General features: G+C 37.0%; 1 protein-coding gene across 1 annotated transcript; it reads left to right on the top strand.

Annotated features, from left to right (window-relative positions):
• The first annotated feature begins 12,399 nt into the window (after positions 1-12,399).
• On the top strand, positions 12,400-19,196 carry LOC306850205 (GTP cyclohydrolase 1 feedback regulatory protein). Its single transcript, XM_079385712.1, has 3 exons — positions 12,400-13,829; positions 14,787-14,881; positions 18,521-19,196. The coding sequence occupies exons 1-3, from the start codon at positions 13,794-13,796 to the stop codon at positions 18,657-18,659; spliced, it is 270 nt and encodes an 89-aa protein (XP_079241838.1). The 5' UTR covers positions 12,400-13,793; the 3' UTR covers positions 18,660-19,196.
• Positions 19,197-20,101: the final 905 nt, after the last annotated feature.

The raw sequence follows: 20,101 nt of genomic DNA, 5'->3' as shown, positions 1-20,101 counted from the left end.
TAAGTTTAAAAAAGACAGCCTTTGTAAGCTTCAGGTCGCTTATAATGACTGTATGGATCCTGCTGAAAAAAACAAGTTGGAGCAGTGCAAGTGATCTGTTCTGTGTAAGGCAAGTGTTCAATCATTTACTGCTTCAATGAGAAATTTGATGTATAAACTCATCTGTCGGTTGGGTGATTCACATAATGATATTATAAATGTCAAATCCTATATAATAAAGCCAAATATTATAATCATCAAATCCTATAGACTTACTGAGGTGCGATTTCAGCCCCATATGAGAAAGTATTGGTATAACTGTCTCTTTTAATGTGTATTGTTTTGTATTGTGTGTTTTTGGCTAATGGACCCTGAGTGTGGAAATACATTTAGAATGAATGAGAAGTGCAAAAATAATGGCTGTTTAAACTGTTTAAAACAGTCATGTGACAATTGCTCAATGACACAAAAACCATAATTTGATAAATAAAAAATGTATGAGCATATTTGGATGCTCATCTAACATTATTTAAACGTTTCTATTTACTAGTTGTTTCAAAACGCTCAGTAACGTTCCCATAATGTTTGCAAAATGATAAAAATGGAACATTCCCTTAATGTTTTCTTTAATATTTGCATAATCAAGAATTTTTTTTATAAAACGCTCTGAAAAAAGTCTTCATAACTTAATGAGAACGTTATATCAACGCATATTTTTGCTAGCAGGGTTTGCACGTGCCAGCATGTAAAGTGAGCACGATTTGATAAAGCCTTTGGTATCAAGCATCATTTAACACTTGCTTTATATAGAAGGACCTGCAGCAGCGGATCCAAGCATGGCCTCCCACAGCCGCTAATCCTGTAAAGATCGGCATCCCTACGGGAGTCACGTTCTCCAGCTCCCGCCTCTGCTTTTGATTTACGAGCACGGGAGATCAAGAAATTCACAGGACCTCACAGACATATGGTTCTTCTCAACAGCAGTAGTGCAGTTACATCATCGTCACTTAAGCGACCGCCATCTTATCTGTCTGCTTTACCTCACGATAACTTCACCGATAACTTATTACCGTCACACGCGATCAGACGGGAGGCTTCCTGTTTCATCATGTTTCCATGAGCACGTTTACTAAAAACGAGACGAATTACCCATTTTAAGTGCATTTCATCATATTAGCCTTAAGATGTTTTGACAGATTAAAATCTAAAAATATAAACAGAGCTAAACATCTTTACTGGGAAAATCATCTTGCTGCTTCTCAGTGTCAAAGTGCACTCAACAATTTAAAAAACTGGACATTTCAGAAACAGCCTAATGTTTTCAGAACTTAATGGGAAAGTTATCGAAATGTTCTGAGAACATATTTTTGTTAGATGGGTTTGCACAAGCCAAACAACATGTGAGTGAAGAGAAAATAAGAAACATGTTATTTATTTAGTCATTTTTAATTGTATGTTTGTTTTTTAAATGTACCTGCTTCCGAACTAACAGAACTTTCTCACAACTTTCGCTAACGTTTTTTAAAAATACATGTAAGGACAACATGTTTAGGCCTATCGTTCATATACTAACTAGCATTTGATATACGGTTTCAGAAAGTTGAGAAAAACATTCTGATATCAACTTTCTCGTAATGTCCTTAAGATGTTATTTGTACCTGATGAATGTTTTAAGAAACATCTTTGTAACCTTTAAATAACGTTATAATTACAACAAGAAAACTGGACATTTTAATGCGATCGCAATATTAAAAATGAACATTAACACTATATTTTGGGTGAAAATTGAGTTATAATAGAATGTTGTGAGAAAGGTTTTTGTAACCTTTAAATAACGTTATAATCACAACAAGAAAACTGGACATTTCAGTGTCTTAGAAATGTTCTCACATCATGTATAATCTAAATGTTAAACTAATTAGAACCTGGGTTACTTTGTTTCAAAACGATGAGAACATTGAAAATTAAATGTTCCCATAATGTTTCCTTGTTAAAATTTTACAAGTTTCTTCCTGTTTCTAATTAATCATTTTTTTTATTTTTTGCTTAAATTAAAATAAAAAATGAGCTGTTTTACCCAATATTTGTGTGTTGAGTATTATGTAGTTAGTTATGATTTAATGTTTTGCTCAATTTTAGATGCACTGATTACAAACTGATCTTGAATCAGTGATTATAGAATCATTAATCTTGTCTCTCAGTCAAGAACTGATTTAAAGACTAAAAATTTAATTAGGTTAAACATTATCTGGTAAATTATCATTCAATATTTTTAAATGTATCAAATTTAAATTAAATTAGTTACATGAGCGAATTGGAATTATATAATATATAGTCAAAAACAAACCATTGATAAACTCATTGTGTTTCCCTTACTGCTGAAATAAAACGCTTCATTGCATAAAAACATCTCTGCTGTTTTCTATAAGATAAAATACTGCTGTCCTACTGGCATTATTGCTTATCCTTGAATATAGCCAAGAATGTTGCTCTTGTATGATAAAGTGCTAGTGATGTTCGACATATAAAAGACACTTTAAAAGCATCTGCCGAATGTAAATGTGCACAACAGTGGCTCTTTAGAGAGATGACTATCATCCAGCATCCGTCATCAGTGTTATGTTAAAAACGGTGCGTTCTGTCTGTTTACTGTAAAACAGAAACTGCATAAATGTTAAACTGCCAAAACAAATCAATCTGCCAGCTGTGTGTGTTTCTTTCCTCGTTGTTGTAAATGATCCATTGAAGACATTAGAGATGTTCAGAAACGCAAACACTCTGCAGGTTTTTAAGATTCCCAAGAGCAGTCGCCGTATAAAATGTTCAGAAACATTGCAAGAAAACAGATTGCTTCTTCAAACAGAATGAAATCTTGATTAATACAGACTAGCAGTGTTTTCCATAAGCCTCTATTCATGACATGCATGATACAGCACACATATGTGCACTTTTAAGACATTTTATAACGCACATGTCCCGTCTGACGTGTTATTTGGCAGCGAGTTGCAGCTCTATCTTTCTTCTCTCTTGAGGAACATATAAAAGTAATGAAGTTGTCACGGCATTGGCTGCGGTTTCAGATGCATGAGATTCGACACGTTCTGCTGCTTCAGTCTCACAGCAAACAGACTGCAGAGCATTAATTACAGTAAATTACAGAACAAACCAACTAAAAACAACCAAAAGTGATGTTTTATTCAATAAAATATGGAGTCCTCCTTGTATTAACCATCAAAAAGTTATGTTTTGTTCATGATTTACAGATTTGTTCTCGTTTGATAGGAAAACAACACACCAAGGCTAAAACGTTCATGTAAAAGTCAGTCATCTGAATGTAATTCTGCACCATTTTCACTCAGAAATTGCTAGTAAATTTTACAACAAAAATATAAAGAAACTGAAAGAACACTGAATTAGATGAAATTTTGAAGACTGAAATAGCATTTTCTTGCAAAACATACTCCAATAATATTTTTCAAGTTTGAAAAATAATTGTTTTAAAGTGTGTTGCAATTAACCTTTGCGGAGTAAAATCCTTTTGCAGAAATTCGTAATTCGTTAATAAAGTGTCCACAAAAACATTTCAAAAGAGCAAAAATGAGTCTCAAAAGACAATGTGTTAAGGGTGTGTGTTTTATAACTGTATATGCAGTATATAAATCAGTCGACGCGGGTAAATGCGACTCTTTTCCTTCCTCAGAATGTGTAAAGCAGGTTTTCCTTTCAATTCAGGAGAGAATAAATAAAATAAATGAAATTCCTGATTCTGAGCCAGTAAAAATTAGGGTTGGTATATTTTTTTCAGTAGATTACTGTATATAGGAAATATATACAAATTTAATTCAATTTAAAACAACATCAAGTCATCAAGTCTCCACAAACAACATGCACAATAAAAATAAAAATAAATAAATATCCATCAAGCCCACAGTGAGGCCAAATTTTCATTAAATGCAAAAGGATTGTCCTAGCATTCTTTTATATTATTTCTAAGGCATTGTCCTGAGATACGGCTGCTTAAGCATGTTTTTCTTAACAAATGTTGTCTGAAAGGATTCATCTCTCAAAAACATTAAATAAGAGTTATAAATAAATCCCAAAGAAAAGGCTTGAAAAAGAATCTGGTGTGAAAGTCAGGAAACCACCTTTTCTCCGGCTCGAAAGTGCTTCCGCCGAGCCGTCCAGAGGAACCGACCCCAAATCACCTAAACTACAGCGATACTGACCCTCACTTAACAAAACAACCCAGAGACACGGGCAGGAAGTCACTGCGGGACACACAGGAAGTTGGTGGAACTCCAGGAACATGTTTTTGGCATGACAGCAGTTACAGAAAAAGCATTTTGGACTCAAGTACACGCTCTGCGCTTTCCTGTTTTCTTTGCTTAGCAGAAAATATATCAATATCAATATAGTTTTGCTTTTCAAGCATTGTGCTCCCTGAGTTTGAAGCTTGAATTTAACTTTTGAATGGTGGATTTATTACACTGTTTCCATATTGTAGACGTAGAATGAAACTGAAAGAACCAAAACAAAAAGAGAAAGAAACAAACATGAAGGAAAAATAAAGACATACAATGCAAAATAAAAGATGAGGGAAATGCAGCAGTGAAGCACCAGCTACTCAGTCCACCAGCGCTCTTGCAGCATTTCCACAACTCAGACCATCCATGTGTGTTTTTAAAGCTCTTCACACTGATGCAGCTGCTAGTTGTTGAGAATAATAATGTCATTGATCGGTGAGGCTCAGTGATTGGTTCCCTCATTATCCACAGGCCACACCCCCACAGGACACGCCCACTGCTCACTACAGCACAGAAATATTTTCAAAATAACAAGTTCAAGTTCAAGTTTATCTGTATAGCGCTTTTTACAATACAAATCGTTGCAAAGGGTAATCGTTCTACGGGAAAAAAATTGTTCTACGGGAAATTAAGTTTCCACAATATATTTATATATTGCAGAACCTTAATATATTTAACCTATGGCAAAATTTGGTAATTCTGTATGTTGTCTGAGCATTGGCATCCTCTGAGGTCCTCTGAGGGGTTGGCATTATCTTTTCTCAGGTGTTTGGTCATCTCAGATCATTTAAGGGTTGGATCCAGACTGAAGCTTCTGTCATTCCTAGTTACCACGGGATGTTAACTGCAGTACAAGATTATAAAATGCATTATGTGAATGCTTGGCTAAAGAGATGTGTCTTTAATCTAGATTTAAACAGAGAGAGTATGTCTGAACCCCGAACGTTATCAGGAAGGCTATTCCAGAGTTTGGGAGCCAAATGTGAAAAAGCTCTACCTCCTTTAGTGGACTTTGCTATCCTAGGTACTACCAAAAGTCCAGAGTTTTGCGATCTTAGGGAGCGGGTTGGATTGTAGCGTGGTAGAAGACAAGTTAGGTACGCAGGAGCTAAACCATTTAAGGCCTTATAGGCAAGTAATAATAATTTGTAAATGATATGGAACTTAATAGGTAGCCAGTGCAGAGACTGTAAAATTGGGGTAATATGATCATATTTTCTTGACCTGGTAAGAACTCTAGCCGCTGCATTTTGGACTATCTGTAGCTTGTTTATTGAAGATGCAGGACAACCAGCTAGCAGTGCATTACAATAGTCCAGTCTAGAGGTCATGAATGCATGAACTAGCTTTTCTGCATCAGAAACAGGTAGCATGTTTCGAAGCTTGACAATGTTTCTAAGATGGAAGAATGCTGTTTTTGTAACATGGGAAATATGATTTTCAAAGGACAAGTTGCTGTCTAATATAACACCCAGATTTTTTACTTTAGAGGATGTAACAGTACATCTGTCTAGTTTTAAATTTTAATCCAAGAGATTCTGTATACTGTTTTTTGGTCCAATAAGGAATATCTCTGTCTTATCTGAATTTAATAGGAGGAAATTATTGGTCATCCAATCTTTTACATTTTTTACACAATCTATTAGCTTAGATAGTTTAGAAGTTTCATCTGGTCTTGTTGAGATATATAATTGAGTATCATCAGCATAACAATGAAAACTAGTCCTGTATTTTCTAATAATATTACCAAGAGGCAACATGTATATTGAAAATCGCAGAGGACCTAGGACAGATCCTTGTGGTACTCCATACTTTACTGGTGATAATTGTGATGACCCTCCATTTAAATGAACAAAGTGGTAGCGATCGGACAGGTAGGATCTAAACCATCTTAAAGCCTGCCCTTTAATACCAGTATAGTTTTGTAATCGATCTGTGAGTATGTCATGGTCTATAGTGTCGAACGCAGCACTAAGATCAAGTAATACTAGCAATGAGATGCAGCCTTGATCTGAAGCAAGAAGCAAGTCATTTGTAATTTTAAGAAGTGCAGTTTCTGTACTATGTTGAGGCCTGAAACCTGACTCAAATTCTTCATAGAGATAATTGTTTTGCAAGAAGGAGCACAATTGAGCAGACACAACTTTTTCTATAATTTTAGACATAAACGGAAGATTTGAAATGGGTCTGTAATTTGCCAGTTCATTAGAATCTAGTTGTGGTTTCTTAATAAGAGGCTTAATAACCGCCAGCTTGAATGGTTTTGGGATGTGACCTAAATATAACGATGAGTTAATAATATTAAGAAGCGGTTTTTCTGCTACGGGTAACAACTCTTTCAGTAATTTAGTAGGTACAGGATCTAATAAACATGTGCACTGATAAGTTTATTTAGCTCTTCCTGTCCTATAGTTGTAAAGCACGGCAGTTTTTCTTTGGGTGCGATGAATGAAGCTGAAATACTAGACGCAGTAGAATCTACATTTGATATTGTATTTCTGATGTTATCTATTTTATCAGTAAAGAAATTCATAAAGTCATTACTATTAAACTGTGAGAGAATATTTAGATCGGGTGGCGTCTGTTTATTTGTTAATCTAGCCACTGTGCTAAATAAGAACCTTGGATTGTTTTGGTTATTATCTATGAGTTTGTGGATATGCTCTACCCTGGCAGCTTTTAGAGCCTGTCTATAGCTGGACATACTGTTTTTCCACGCAATTCTAAAAACTTCCAAGTTAGTTTTTCTCCATTTGCGCTCAAGAATACGAGTTTCTTTCTTGAGAGAATGGGTATAACTGTTGTACCATGGCGCAGTACGTTTTTCTCTAACCTTTTTCAATTTGAGGGGGGCAACAGCTTCTAATGTATTAGAGAAGATAGTGCCCATGTTGCTAGTCATTTCGTCTAGTTCATGTGTATTTATGGGTACACAGAGCAGTTGAGATAAATCAGGCAGGTTATTTGTGAATCTGTCTTTGGTGGCTGGAACAATAGCTCTGCCCGGACGATAACGCGGAGCCATATAACTAATATCAGTAATAGGCAGCATGAACGATACAAGGAAATGATCAGTAACATCGTCACTTTGAGGTACGATATCTATATCGTAAGATCAATTCCATGCGATATAATTAAATCTAGCGTATGAGTGGGCCCGGTGACATTTAGCTTGACTCCAAAAGAGTTTATTAGGTCAGTAAACGCAAGTCCTACCACATCATTTGTATTATCAACGTGAATGTTAAAATCTCCGACAATTAGCACTTTATCAACATTAACCAATAGATCTGAGAGGAAATCTGCTAATTCTTTTAGGAAATCTGTATATGGCCCTGGCGGTCTGTACACAGTAGCCAGCGCAAGAGACAGGAGAGATTTATTTTGCATATCTAACAGTGTAACATTAAGCAGAAGTATTTCGAATGAGTTAAACCTCCTGTATCCTGTTTTCTGCGTAACATTGAGAATATTACTATATATTGTTGCAACACCGCCACCACGACCAGTCTGACGGGGCTCATGTTTATAACAGTAGCTTGGGGGAGTAGACTCATTTAGATCAAAATATTCATTTGGTTTCAGCCAGGTTTCCGTCAGGCAGAGTACATCAAAATTATTATCTGTGATCATTTCATTTACAATAACTGCTTTGGGTGCGAGTGATCTAATATTTAGGAGCCCAAGCTTTAAAAATTGTTTTTGTTCATTTATTTTGCGTTTTTCTGGTTTAATCACGATCAGATTTTTACTAGATCCTGCATTAAATTTATATTTTAACAGACACAGTCTGTATAGATTGGACAACGCAAGTACTTCTATTATTTAAGTGGGTAGAACAAAAGTCATCATAGCAGTTATTTGAGAATTGGCTTACTAGTCAGATGGAGCGTAGCGTCCTGGAGATGTTGTCCGACAGACGTTCCGCTCCGACTCTGCTGGGGTGCAGTCCATCAGCACGGAAAAGCCTAGGACGCTCCCAGAAAAGATTCCAATTATTAACAAAGAGCAGTTTCTGTTCTTTACACCATGACAATAACCATTCGTTTAAAGCAAACAGTCTACTGACTGTTTCGTGTCCTCGTCGATACGAGGGAAGCGGTCCTGACACGATGATCATCGTCGCAGGCGATGTGCTGCATACCGTCTCGATCAGGCTCCTGAAGTCCCTCTTCAGTGTCTCCGTCTGCCGCAGCTTGGTGTCGCTAACCCCCGCGTGCAGCACGACAGCACCGATGCTCTCATCGCCCTTCAGGATCACGGGTATCTGCGCAGAAACATCGAGAACACGAGCACCGGGGAAATAGCAAACGTAGCATGGACGTGCTGGACGATGGAGTCTCCGACGATCACAGCGTCGTGTTCCGTCTCGCGGAGGGGAGCGAAGCGGTTCCGGGTGGAGATCTCGAAGACCGGAGGGGGAGAGGTCGTCGCCCGGGGCCTGGCTCGCATCTTCCGCTGCTGGTGCACCCAGGGTCCGTGGCGTCCCGGCGCCGGAGTGAAGGACATCTGGGAAGATCGCATCCTGGGTGCACAGGGTCTGTGCAGAGAAACACACAGAGTAAAGGTGGTGGGAGTGTTAGCAGAGTGCTGTATACTTACCCCGGACTTGTGAGCGTCAGCCCGGGATGTTTCCGCTCTCTCAGCTGGGCCTGCTTCTCCACCAGGTCGCGGATCTGCTTTTCCACGGCCTCCAGCTGCACCGAATGCAGCTTGAATGTGTCCTCACCTGCACTCAAAGTTAGACACAAATCCGCCATTTAAGCAAGTAACAGTGAAACAATGGTAATGTGTGTGAATAGAGTATTAGCAATCTAAGCGAGATTAGCGGCAGCCACGCTGCCGATGCTAACGGGCTATAAGCTAATAGCAGACTCGAGAAATCTAAATAAAACTAGTGATAACAAGGCGCTCTGATTGGTTTTGTTTTAGAATGCTATAGGGGATATATTCATAGGCGTAATTTATGGGTGGGACGGGTGGGACATGTCCCCACCACTTTTTACCAGGCTCGATATTGTCCCCACCACTTTTAAAAAGTAACTGAAAAATAGATTGCGTAAGGTATGTATTAAAGGAAAAGTACCATCTACAAATCGTCACTCTTCATAATCTAATTCATTAATTTAACAAATTTTTCCGCCGGTCAGAAGCTTTTCAACGTCCTCAAAGATGAATATTAAGTCTCGTTGTGAAACTATCGCGAGATACGCGATATGCGTCATGGGATATGTAGTTTCCTTTCGCTATAATTAGTTTACAGATCCTGTACCTCTTTTAAAATTTATTTGTAGTCTACAATGTTAATACTGTATTTTAGTCTTAAACTAAAATCTTCTTGTTCTTTGTCAGTAGGCACATTTGTCTGATTCTGTGGAAAAAATTACTAGTTCAACCCAGGATCTAAATGTTTACATTTGCAATCATAAGCAATATTGGCATTTGTCCATCATTGAAGGCTGAATAATAGTTAAAGCACTTTTAGGCAACAGGACAATTCTATGTTATGACTTTAGTTCATAGTCCTTTAATTCAGTTTTGTATTAAATCACAGCGCGCTCCAGTGGCCGCCAGAAAACATGATTAGCGACAGTATGTCTATATTCACGTAAGTTAAATATAATATGTTTTCGTGTTAAGCAAAGTAACTTACTGTGCGTGGCTGCTTCACTAAAAAGCTTCTTATATCACTTCCACACTTTCTTTTGGACATTTTGTTGATGTTTTAACATTTATGCTATAGGTAGCAACATTTACCGTTAACTAGCCTTTACATGTGGGGTGGGGGAGGAAAAATAGAGCTTTTATAAAAACGTCATTAAAAAAAGATTCGTCAAAACCATTTCATTTATTTAATTATTTAATTAATAAAGGTAGTTTAACCATTTTAAACACAAATTAACTCTCACTCATGTTATACACAAGGTTTTGCGTAGTTCAGGATTGGTTAAATTATTTGATTGGATGAGGAAACATTTTGTGGGCTTGTCTTGACTCTTGACGTAATGTTGATTCTTCCATGTTCAGCGCGTGCATCGATCACACCTGCTTTTAGCAAGTTGTCCGGCTGGTATTAAGAGAACATATGCAAGTAATTCAAAGTAGAATGAATCGTAATACACACACACACACACACACACACACACAATTGTGCAATTAATGAATACGCTGCAGCTGAGCTGACCATGAAATGGTAAGTTCACCATATGTATCTTGCGTATTTTGATTGATATTAGCTACCCTGGATGTGTTGTGATAAGCAAAACATAACATTCACATTGTGAATGTTACGTTTTGCTTATTTGGATGTTTATAGACATTTGTGAATGTGATGCATGTGTACATCAAAGTGAACATTAAGTGCGTTTCCAACTCTGAACTCAGTCCCCAAGTAAATTCGGTTATTAAATAAACAAATAGTAAAACCAGTTGTGCAGTGTCCCCACCACTTTTCAAAGCAAAGTTACGCCACTGGATATATTCACACGTTATAGAAACGAAAATGATAGTGTATAAAATTGTTTTTAAGATAGAAAATAGACGATAAAAAATTAACTTGATGGAGCTCAAACTCAAAGCACGCAGTCACAAATCAACGCATGGGTATGACACTTAACATGTTCACAAAACGCAACTTGTCAGTATGCACACACCCAACAGACCTACTAAATGTGTGCAAGTATATTTCATATAAAAAGTTGATATATTTTAAATGAATAAGACATGCAAGATAAACATTACAGTTACCTTTTTTTACTCCATGGGGGAAACAAAACAACAGAATTGTGAGATGTAAACTCCACAAGTAATCAAATTACAAGAAAAAAGTCAGAATTGTGAGATTTTAACTCTGAATTCAGAGAAAAGGTCAGAATAATAAGAAAAACATCAGAATTGTGAGAAATAAACTGAGGCTTCAAAGGAAAATAAGTCAGAATTGCAAGATTTTAAGTCTAAAAAATTACAGAATTGTGAAAATTTCTGAACTCAGAATTCAGAAAAGCCAGAATTGCTAGAAATAAACTCGCAATTACAAGAAATAAACTCAGAATTGTGAAAAATAAACTTATAGAATTATGAAAGTCAGAACTGCAAGAAATAAATTCAGAATGTCAAGAAAAAAGTCAAAATTGAGAGAGATAAACACAATTCAGAAAAAGTCAGAACTGCGAGAGACTTAGAAAAGACAAAATTTCAGTTGCGAGATATGGCCTCAAAACTTAGGAAAAACTGAACTGCAAGACATAAACTCAGAACTCGGAGAATTCGTTTGTTTTTTCAGAAAGTCCAAATATTTAGAAAAAGCAATTACCTTTTTTTTCCCCCACAAGCTATTTTTCAAAACCAGTATAGAGTGAATCATGTAGTTTTCTGTAGAAGGTCCACTGTCTTAACAGACTTTGCACTGTGTAATGCAGACATGGCAGCAGGTGTAAAGGGTGTTTCTGTATTAGCGTGTGTTACAGTATCACACTGATCACAGCTCATGTAAATCCAGCTCAGATGAAGGCTTTGTGATCGGTGTGTTTAACTGCGGTTATTATTACTGATGTTATCGAGCTCCTGCTGCTGTTGGGACTTCATTTCCTCAGCTCTCTGTGAGACTACAACCTCATATTACAATGATTACAACTGCTTTTAGACGGAAATTAGCAATTCTGCCTAAAGGAAATGAAAGTCCAACCACCAAGGTTGAAAAGAAATCAAAGCCTTATATGAACATAAATCTTGCAAATGAGCAAACTCAATGTCTGAGTGTGTTCAGATCAAAACTCCAATAACAGCTAATATCACATCTTCTCTATGCACTAATGGAATATCTTTTTAATGAAAGGTTCCTTTTTGATGGTCTGGTCAGGGCTTTGCAGGCAGAAGATGGTTAATAAACCAGATTATATAATCATCCTTTCATGCTTACGTGATATGTCTGCAGTTTAAAACAGTTTTCCCCATCTGCAGCTTTAATGTCAGATTCTTGTCACTGTGTGTATTCATCCGTCTCTCAGGGTGTTTTCAAACCATAGACCAAGAACAAACCATATGATCTCAGACCCCCCTAAAAGGACCCAAAATCGAACCGTACTCAAACCACCTCCAGAGGTTCGTTTGTGGGTCTGTTTGTGGTTCGATATCTTCATGATATGCGAAAGCAAGATCCCGGTCCACTTTGCGTTTCGTTTCGACATGTGTACCTGGAGGCTTGCCATACCTTCACTGCTGTAACAACAGAAAAAAAGTTTTCATCATGGCAGGTCATGGGGTTGTGCGGTCCCAGGAGGAGATTTGTGCACTTGACATTTGGAAAGATGATTACATTAAACGCCAACTCTCCTCAACTCATAAAAACATAAAACACAGCAGTTGTTGATAGTTTTGGAGGAAATTTTTCTTTTTAGTTGCTATCCTTTTCCTTTTTTCAGATGCTTTCCTTTAGATCTGCTTTCTCTGACTCGTTCTCTGTTTGTCATTTGCTTCAAAATGTGTCACATCCATGTGATGACAACATGTGAAGACGCCATCTTGAATACCCAAAATCCACTGCTGCAAAGAAAGCTGGGGTCTGAGTTCTAATAAAGTTGGGGTGTGAACAAGAAAGGGTCTGAGATCTCTTCATTGCTGAAGAGGACCAAAAAAAGAACTGAGTTCTCTTTTGAATCCACTAGATTGTGAACACCAAAAGGACTTAGGTCATTTTCGGCTGGTTCCCTTTCTGGTCCACTTTAAGTTCTCTTAAAACGAACTATATGTGAAAACACCCTCAGTGTATCAGTGTCTCTGCTTGAGTAAACAGCTGTGATATCTGAGAGGAAAATGATGCACATGTGTTGAGTTTGTTAAACTGATCCCTTTTTATTGCATAGAAACAGATGAGTGATTCAAGTTCTATCGTGATGAAGAATCTATCGTTCTGGCAAGGTTCTCTCAAGGTTATGAACATACATTTGTCCATTAACATTAATAGAATTGTCGTTCAAAGTAGTCTAGTCTTTAATAATGTTCTCAAAACAGCACAAATGATCACTCTTGGAGCTGTTTTCCTAGTTGGGCGTTCTTCTAACATTATTTAAATGTTACTTGCGCCAGAACGTTCAGAGAACATCCATAATGTTACAAAGTAACGTTCAAATTCCCATAAAGTTTGCAACATAGTAACATAGAATGCTGCCTCAACATTCTAAAAAAAACGGTTGTAAATGATTTAAAGAAGTGGACTTTTTGAAAGTCCAGAAATACTATTTTCATAACTTCTATAGTATAATCCATCATATTTCATTATCTAGAAAACTAAATGCATAAAATTGATCGGATATAATATCCTACTACATCATCTGGAGCGTCTTTCTCCAAAGCGCGTTCTGATTTGGAGGACGCTGATTGGTGGAGTGCGGTGGGTGTCTCTGCATTCCGCTGCTAGAGCACAAACGAGCCAAGCGCAGCACGGAGACACACGCGACGCATCCGAGACACTCCTCGATATTCCGCTGGAAAGTTGCCCGTTCTGCCGCCGGGATGCCGTACATCCTCATCAGCACACAGATCAGACTGGTGCGTATGAAACACGAGACTGACGCGAGCGCATATGAGCGACATGCACAGCAGTGATTATGATATTAGGATGCATTAGAGGATTACAGGTGCATGCATGCTGCATTGGAGTTATTGTTGATATATAAGTACGTTAACCTGCATAGGCAGAACATGATGTGAGTTTTATAGCCTACTTCTCATGTTTTGCTTTGCGTTGCGTTATGAATTATTATATTCAAACGAGGAAGTTTAATGTTTGCATTTCGTGCGTGTGTAGCTCGTGCACCTGTCTGTGTGACCTGGACTGGAGCATAAAGTGAAAGTGAATCATTTAGTGTTGACAGACTCAAGCCACAGCATACACCACGTAACAACAGCTTTAGTGCAAGAATGGGAGATATTTGCATTCTAGAGTCATTCTTAAATTATGAGTTTAGCCAAAAATGAATATGTGCTCACCCTCACGCCATCTGAAATGTAGATGAATGGGTGCCGTCAGTCTAAACAGCTTATAAAAAACATCACAATAATCCACACCACTCCAGTCCATCAGTTAACATCTGGAGAAGACAAAAGCTTTAAAGTTTAGAGCTGTTTTGTCTTGTAAACGGTGCTTGATCTGTGCAGATTTCTCTCCTGATTCAGACCAGAACACTTTTTCACTGGAGGAAGCGTTATTGTGGATTATAGACTCGTATTTATGTTAAAAACATCTTAATGCTGGATTTGTTTGAGCTTTTGTCTTTTGTGTGGATTGTGATGTTTTTATCAGCTGTTTGGACTCTCATTCTGACGGCACCCATTCACTGCAGAGCATCCATTGCTGAGACACATTTCTACAAACCTGATGAAGAAACAAACACATTTTACAAGGAAAACACTTGACAAAAGACATTTGCAGTGATGAAACAACAGTTCTAGAGTTGAAAATGAAGATAAAACCATATTAAGTGGTCAAACCACGTTTGTTTTCAGGAGACGGGGCCCACAATGGTCGGTGACGAATATTCAGATCCATCCATCATGAACTACCTCGGAGCCCGGAAAACAACCATGCTGGGAAACAACTTGTAAGTGTTTGGTAATCTGATTTGTTGTAGTTATTTCAAAGGTAGTTATTTATCAGACAAATAAGTTAAAGTTAAGTCAACACATTAGCTTCCCGCTTTGCTGATTTGCCAAAAAGACCTAATATGATGCTGAGTTCAAAATTACCAATGAAATCTATCCAACACGTACAGTTGTTTCACAAAATAAGAATATATATTTTTAAGTTGTATATATGCATCAGCTTCAGGGCTGGAGTGGGACTCATTTTCAGCCCTGGAGTTTCATGCCTTAGACCGGCCCACTTGTATTTTTTTGTACTGGCTTTTTCCCTTTTAAGTTAAACGGTCTTTGAACTTTCTATTATCCTTTTTATCTATTATTTTTTGCTCTCATATCTCCAACAACTAAGGTTTTTTTTTTTTTGAGCAAGGTGCCGCTGTCAAGGGAGTCAAAAGATAATTAAGTTATCATTAGGGTTGCCAATTAACTTCAGAAATACAAAATAAGGGACAATTGTGATTCTTTATCTTTTATTCTTTAAGAAAATAGGGTTTATTCTTGTAGAAAATAAGTGTTTATTTTTTAAAGGTGCCATAGAATGGAAAACTGTCTTTACCTTGGCATAGTTGAATAATACGAGTTCTGTTCATGGAAATGACATGCAGTGAGCCTCAAACACTATTACTTCCTCCTTCTTATGTAAGTCTCATGAATGCAAAAGACCACTGAAAAATAGGCGAATCAGAACTTAACACCAACTGTGACGTAACAGTTGGGATCACTAATAGTTACGCCCCCAATATTTGCATAAACCCGCCCATGTTCTAGACCAGCCGAATCATCAGAAGTTCTGCAGGTATTGTGAAGAAACAAGCGAGGACAACAGAGAAAATGGCAGATAATGGAAATAAATGTAATGTTCCAGGCTGTGCAGGGGATGTGAAGTGCAGGGATGGGTTGGTGTCTGTATTCAGAAAGGCACGGAGAGCAAATAACATGTTCTAATAAAATAATGCGAGCCACTAAAGGGTCATGGTTAGCTCCTTGCTAACGGTAGCCTGTTACATTACAGTACGTAAGATTTCACAAGAGATGACGGAGGATGATGGTGAATGATTTACAGATCCTGAGCACCACTGACAAGCATCTGATCTTGTAAAACAGCCAATCAGAGCAGAGCTCAACATTATTATTCATGACCCTTCCAAATAAGCCAATAACAGACCATTTAATTCTAGGGAGAAATCCTAGGGTTGTAAATGGACATGTAAAACTGTTTCTGGAGAGTTTTGACATTTGAAAGCATAACAACTGAACATTATGAAACTTCAATAAAGCATTAAACAATGGCACTTAAAGTTTTGAACTAAAATAATATTGCAACCATATAGCCTTTGAATGAATGAAAATGCATATTTTTTGATGAAAGAAAACTTAGAGAGTGTGGGCTTAATAATGAGGTCCAAGTTTAAGAATACACTAGAAGTTTTTTTTTCTCTCTCTTACATTTTTTTTACTCTCTCCATTTTTTTAATTCACGCACAGACTGCAACAGCACACAGGAAGAGCTTTACAGCGGGAGACGGCGATCGCGTCTGTTCCTCTCACAAATCAATCGTTTTGCCTTGGAAGTCTTAGAATATTTATACTTTTTAAATAAATTATGACAGTAGTTGTATCTGCCTGCTATATCTTGTGTTTTATTGACAGATGGTAGGTTTAGGGGCAGGGGTTGGGTTATGTGCTCATAAATGTGTCAATAATGTAATATAAATAAAACTGTTTTGACTGTTTACATTGAAAAATCACACCCCAACATATATGCAATAATGGCAATGTTATTACCCAATATATCATTTAATTATGACGATAAAATTCCCAGTATTACGTCGGCATATTGATGCAAAGTGTTTCCTATTTAAAACGACGAAGGACCCTTCACGTCGATAAGTGACGCTAAAGGGGTACTCCGAGCGTTAAAATCGACACCAAAACGGTCCTGACCAAGCATCAATATGTGACGAGTTGGGATGAGACCGTGTTGGTCAGTAGGAAATATCAGTCATTAATTGTAATAATCCAGTGAGATTTTTGAGATCTGATCTGATCATCATCAGTCTGTCTGGAATGACACGAAGAAACAGAACAAACTGAGACCGACTCAATCCAGAAGAACTGTGTCTCCAAAACACTTCAAGAAAGCTACCTGCAAATCTACAGTACTGTTACAAGTTTTAGGCACTTGTGTAAAAATACTGTAAAATGAGGATGCTGTCAAAAATAATGACATAAATAGATTTTCTTGATCAATTAACTTCTATTAACTAAATTAAATCAACATTTGTTGTGAGCATCCTTTGTGTTTAAAGCAGTTTTTGTCCTCGGTGCACTTGAGCAGAGTTTCTCAGGAGCTTTGCAGGAGGTTTCTTGAAGCGTTTTGGAGACAGTTCTTCTGGATTTAGTCTGTCTCAGTTTGTTCTGTTTCTTCATGTCATTATTATTACAATTAATGGTAAAATTAATGTTTGGAAATGTAAACTGATATTTCCTACTGACACACTACAGCATAACTGACTTAAAACCATTTTAGCTGCTGAGAATACTAGTGTTCTAATCATTTTGGCCACCACTGTATACATTTTACACAGAATGCAAAAACTTTTAACCCATGGCAGCAGTTTAAAAGCAGCCTTTTTTCATGGAATTGGGCTGCTTTTAAACTGCTGCCATGGGTTAAAAGTTTTTGCATTCTGCGTATGATGAAACTGCGCTAGATGTTAAGTTTTGTGAAGGAGGGCCACTGGTAGGAAGCCTTTGAGCTGTCAATGAGAGTGACTTAAAAAAAAAAATTGCTGCAGGAGTCAGATTTGACTGACCAAGATGCTGGAGGATTTGCTGCTCAACAGATCCTGAGCTCACTGACAAATATCTGATCTTGTAAGACATGCTCCTTTATATAGAGCGTGCATGAATGCCAAATCAAAAGTAAAATTGAACAGCGAGCGCTCATTCAAACACCATTTCAATATTCTGCATATTGAAAGAGCCTAAATTATATTTGGTATTAGAATGTTTGCGGGAGCGGGATGAAGAAAGCAGTCGCGCTCAGGGCTCTGGTGTGAACATTATAGTCTATAGCTTAGATATATGGAGTCAATTCAGGCAAATATGTTAAAGAATTGAAGTATTGCTAAAGACAATAAAGTTCTGCAAAGGAAAATGAAAGTATTGAGAGAAAAAAAAAAATAAGCTTTTTGCAAACCAAAGCAGACAGAGCAAAAGCAATGATTTTTCATGGCCATAGCTTTTAATTTATTTGAGCTCGTTATAGAGATGGGAAAAGGGAAAAAATTGTATCGTGAGCTCAAACTTGACTGAAACACAAAATAATTTGGCGTTGCAAATAAATTAGGAGCTATAGCCGTGGAAAATATGTGTTGCAAAATCATTGCTTTTGCTCTGTTTCATTTATATTTTGCAATTCTTTATTTTGGTTTGCAAAAAGCACATTTATTTTTTCTCAATACTTTAATTTCCTTTGCAAAACTTTATTTTCTTTGTGATACTTCAATTCTTTTGCAAATGTATTTGGCCCTGAATTGCCTCCATATAGATAGCTTATCTTTCAGTAAATCATTTGTGATATTTGTGTGTCACAGCTCAGAGTATCACGTGGACGAACCGCCGAGACTCGTCTTGGACAAACTGGATAAGATGGGGTTCAGAGTGGTCAGCATGACAGGAGTCGGTCAGACGCTGGTCTGGTGTCTCCATAAAGAGACGAGTGACGCGCTGTGACTCAGTGGCTCTTGTGTTGCAGGTAAACATGGTAAATGAGGTGAAGAAGGGTATTCTAGTGTCAGCAGTAGGCCTAGTGAAGAGATCTCACAAACTCTGAGGAAATTAAAATCTCAAAACATGTACAGTATTTGAAATCTGTCTCAATTAGCAATATTATCATCAATGTGCTTTCTCTGATTTATGATTTCTGGATTTAGTTTTTTTGTTTTGTGATTGAATAATATATATGAGTTCATTAAGGGACATCTTAAGGAACATTATTGTTCTGTTATGTTGCATCTGTAGCATTTCTATATCTCGACTTAATGTTATCTTGAATAAATGCTTTGCAATGAAACATCAGTTTTTAAAATCCTTTTTTAGCTCAAAATCAATCACATTCTTTGTTTTATAGTTTTGAACAGTCTCAAGCTTGTTTACAGTGTATGTACACATATTTTGTCTGTACTGAATCCTGTCATGTTAATATTGTTTCTTTATGCTTGTGTGAGAAGCTGTAATTAAAAATAAAGTATGATCTGTTCAAAAGGGTTTAAAAGTGCTGCATGTTTGTGATTCAAAGCTGCAAGCATTCAAGCCTAATCTGATCTAATCATGTTGCTATAGAGTTACAAGCAGTGATATTTTAGCATCGAGATACAGTTATAGTTTTATTTTATTATTTTGAATCAGTTTTTATTTTACTAATAAGTTTACTAATTTTGTTTTTATTAATATTATTTTATTAATTTTTATTTTCAGTTTTAGTTATTTAGTACATCTCTCTCTCTCCCTCATATATATATATATATATATATATATATATATATATATATATAAAAATTAATTAACAAAAATGTTTTTAAATGGTTTTAATTTCTCTTTTAGTTAATAACCCTGCTATGAAGGGCCAGAAGTCAAACTTAGTTTGAGTAAATGATGCATTATATTATATTAACATTCATATACATGTTTTAAGAAATCAAATCCACTTATACTCTCTACATTTCAATGCAAAAATAAAACAAAAATGTCAAAAAAATAGAAATGAGAAATGAAGTTGTTTCAACGGCATGTTCCTCTGCTGTGTGGATTGGAAGCTGTGGGGTGACACCGGGTGAAGACGGCCCGCGGCGGGACTCTTCTTCAGGACGGCGGCTGTAATTGTATTTCCTGCGCTGTAATGTGAACGGGACTCTGTGTTCCGCTTCTTTCCAGGAACATGAAAGAAAAGCCCACAGAAGTAAACAGAACCATGTGACGGCCGCGAGGAGATGATGATGGAGGGAATACACTGAAGAAAAGAGACTCACTGGAATAACAGTGGTTTGATGATGTGGAGACGACAAGAGGAACGTGCCATACGCCAATGAATCACAGCAGTGAAGAATGTGCACAAAACACACATAATACAGGAAATCAATTTCAGCCTAGTCCTTTAACACGTGTGCGACCTTTTG

This window comes from Barbus barbus (genome assembly GCF_936440315.1).
Source record: "Barbus barbus genome assembly, chromosome: 30".
Taxonomy (NCBI): domain Eukaryota; kingdom Metazoa; phylum Chordata; class Actinopteri; order Cypriniformes; family Cyprinidae; genus Barbus; species Barbus barbus.
This window is presented reverse-complemented; position numbering and strand designations above follow the sequence as displayed.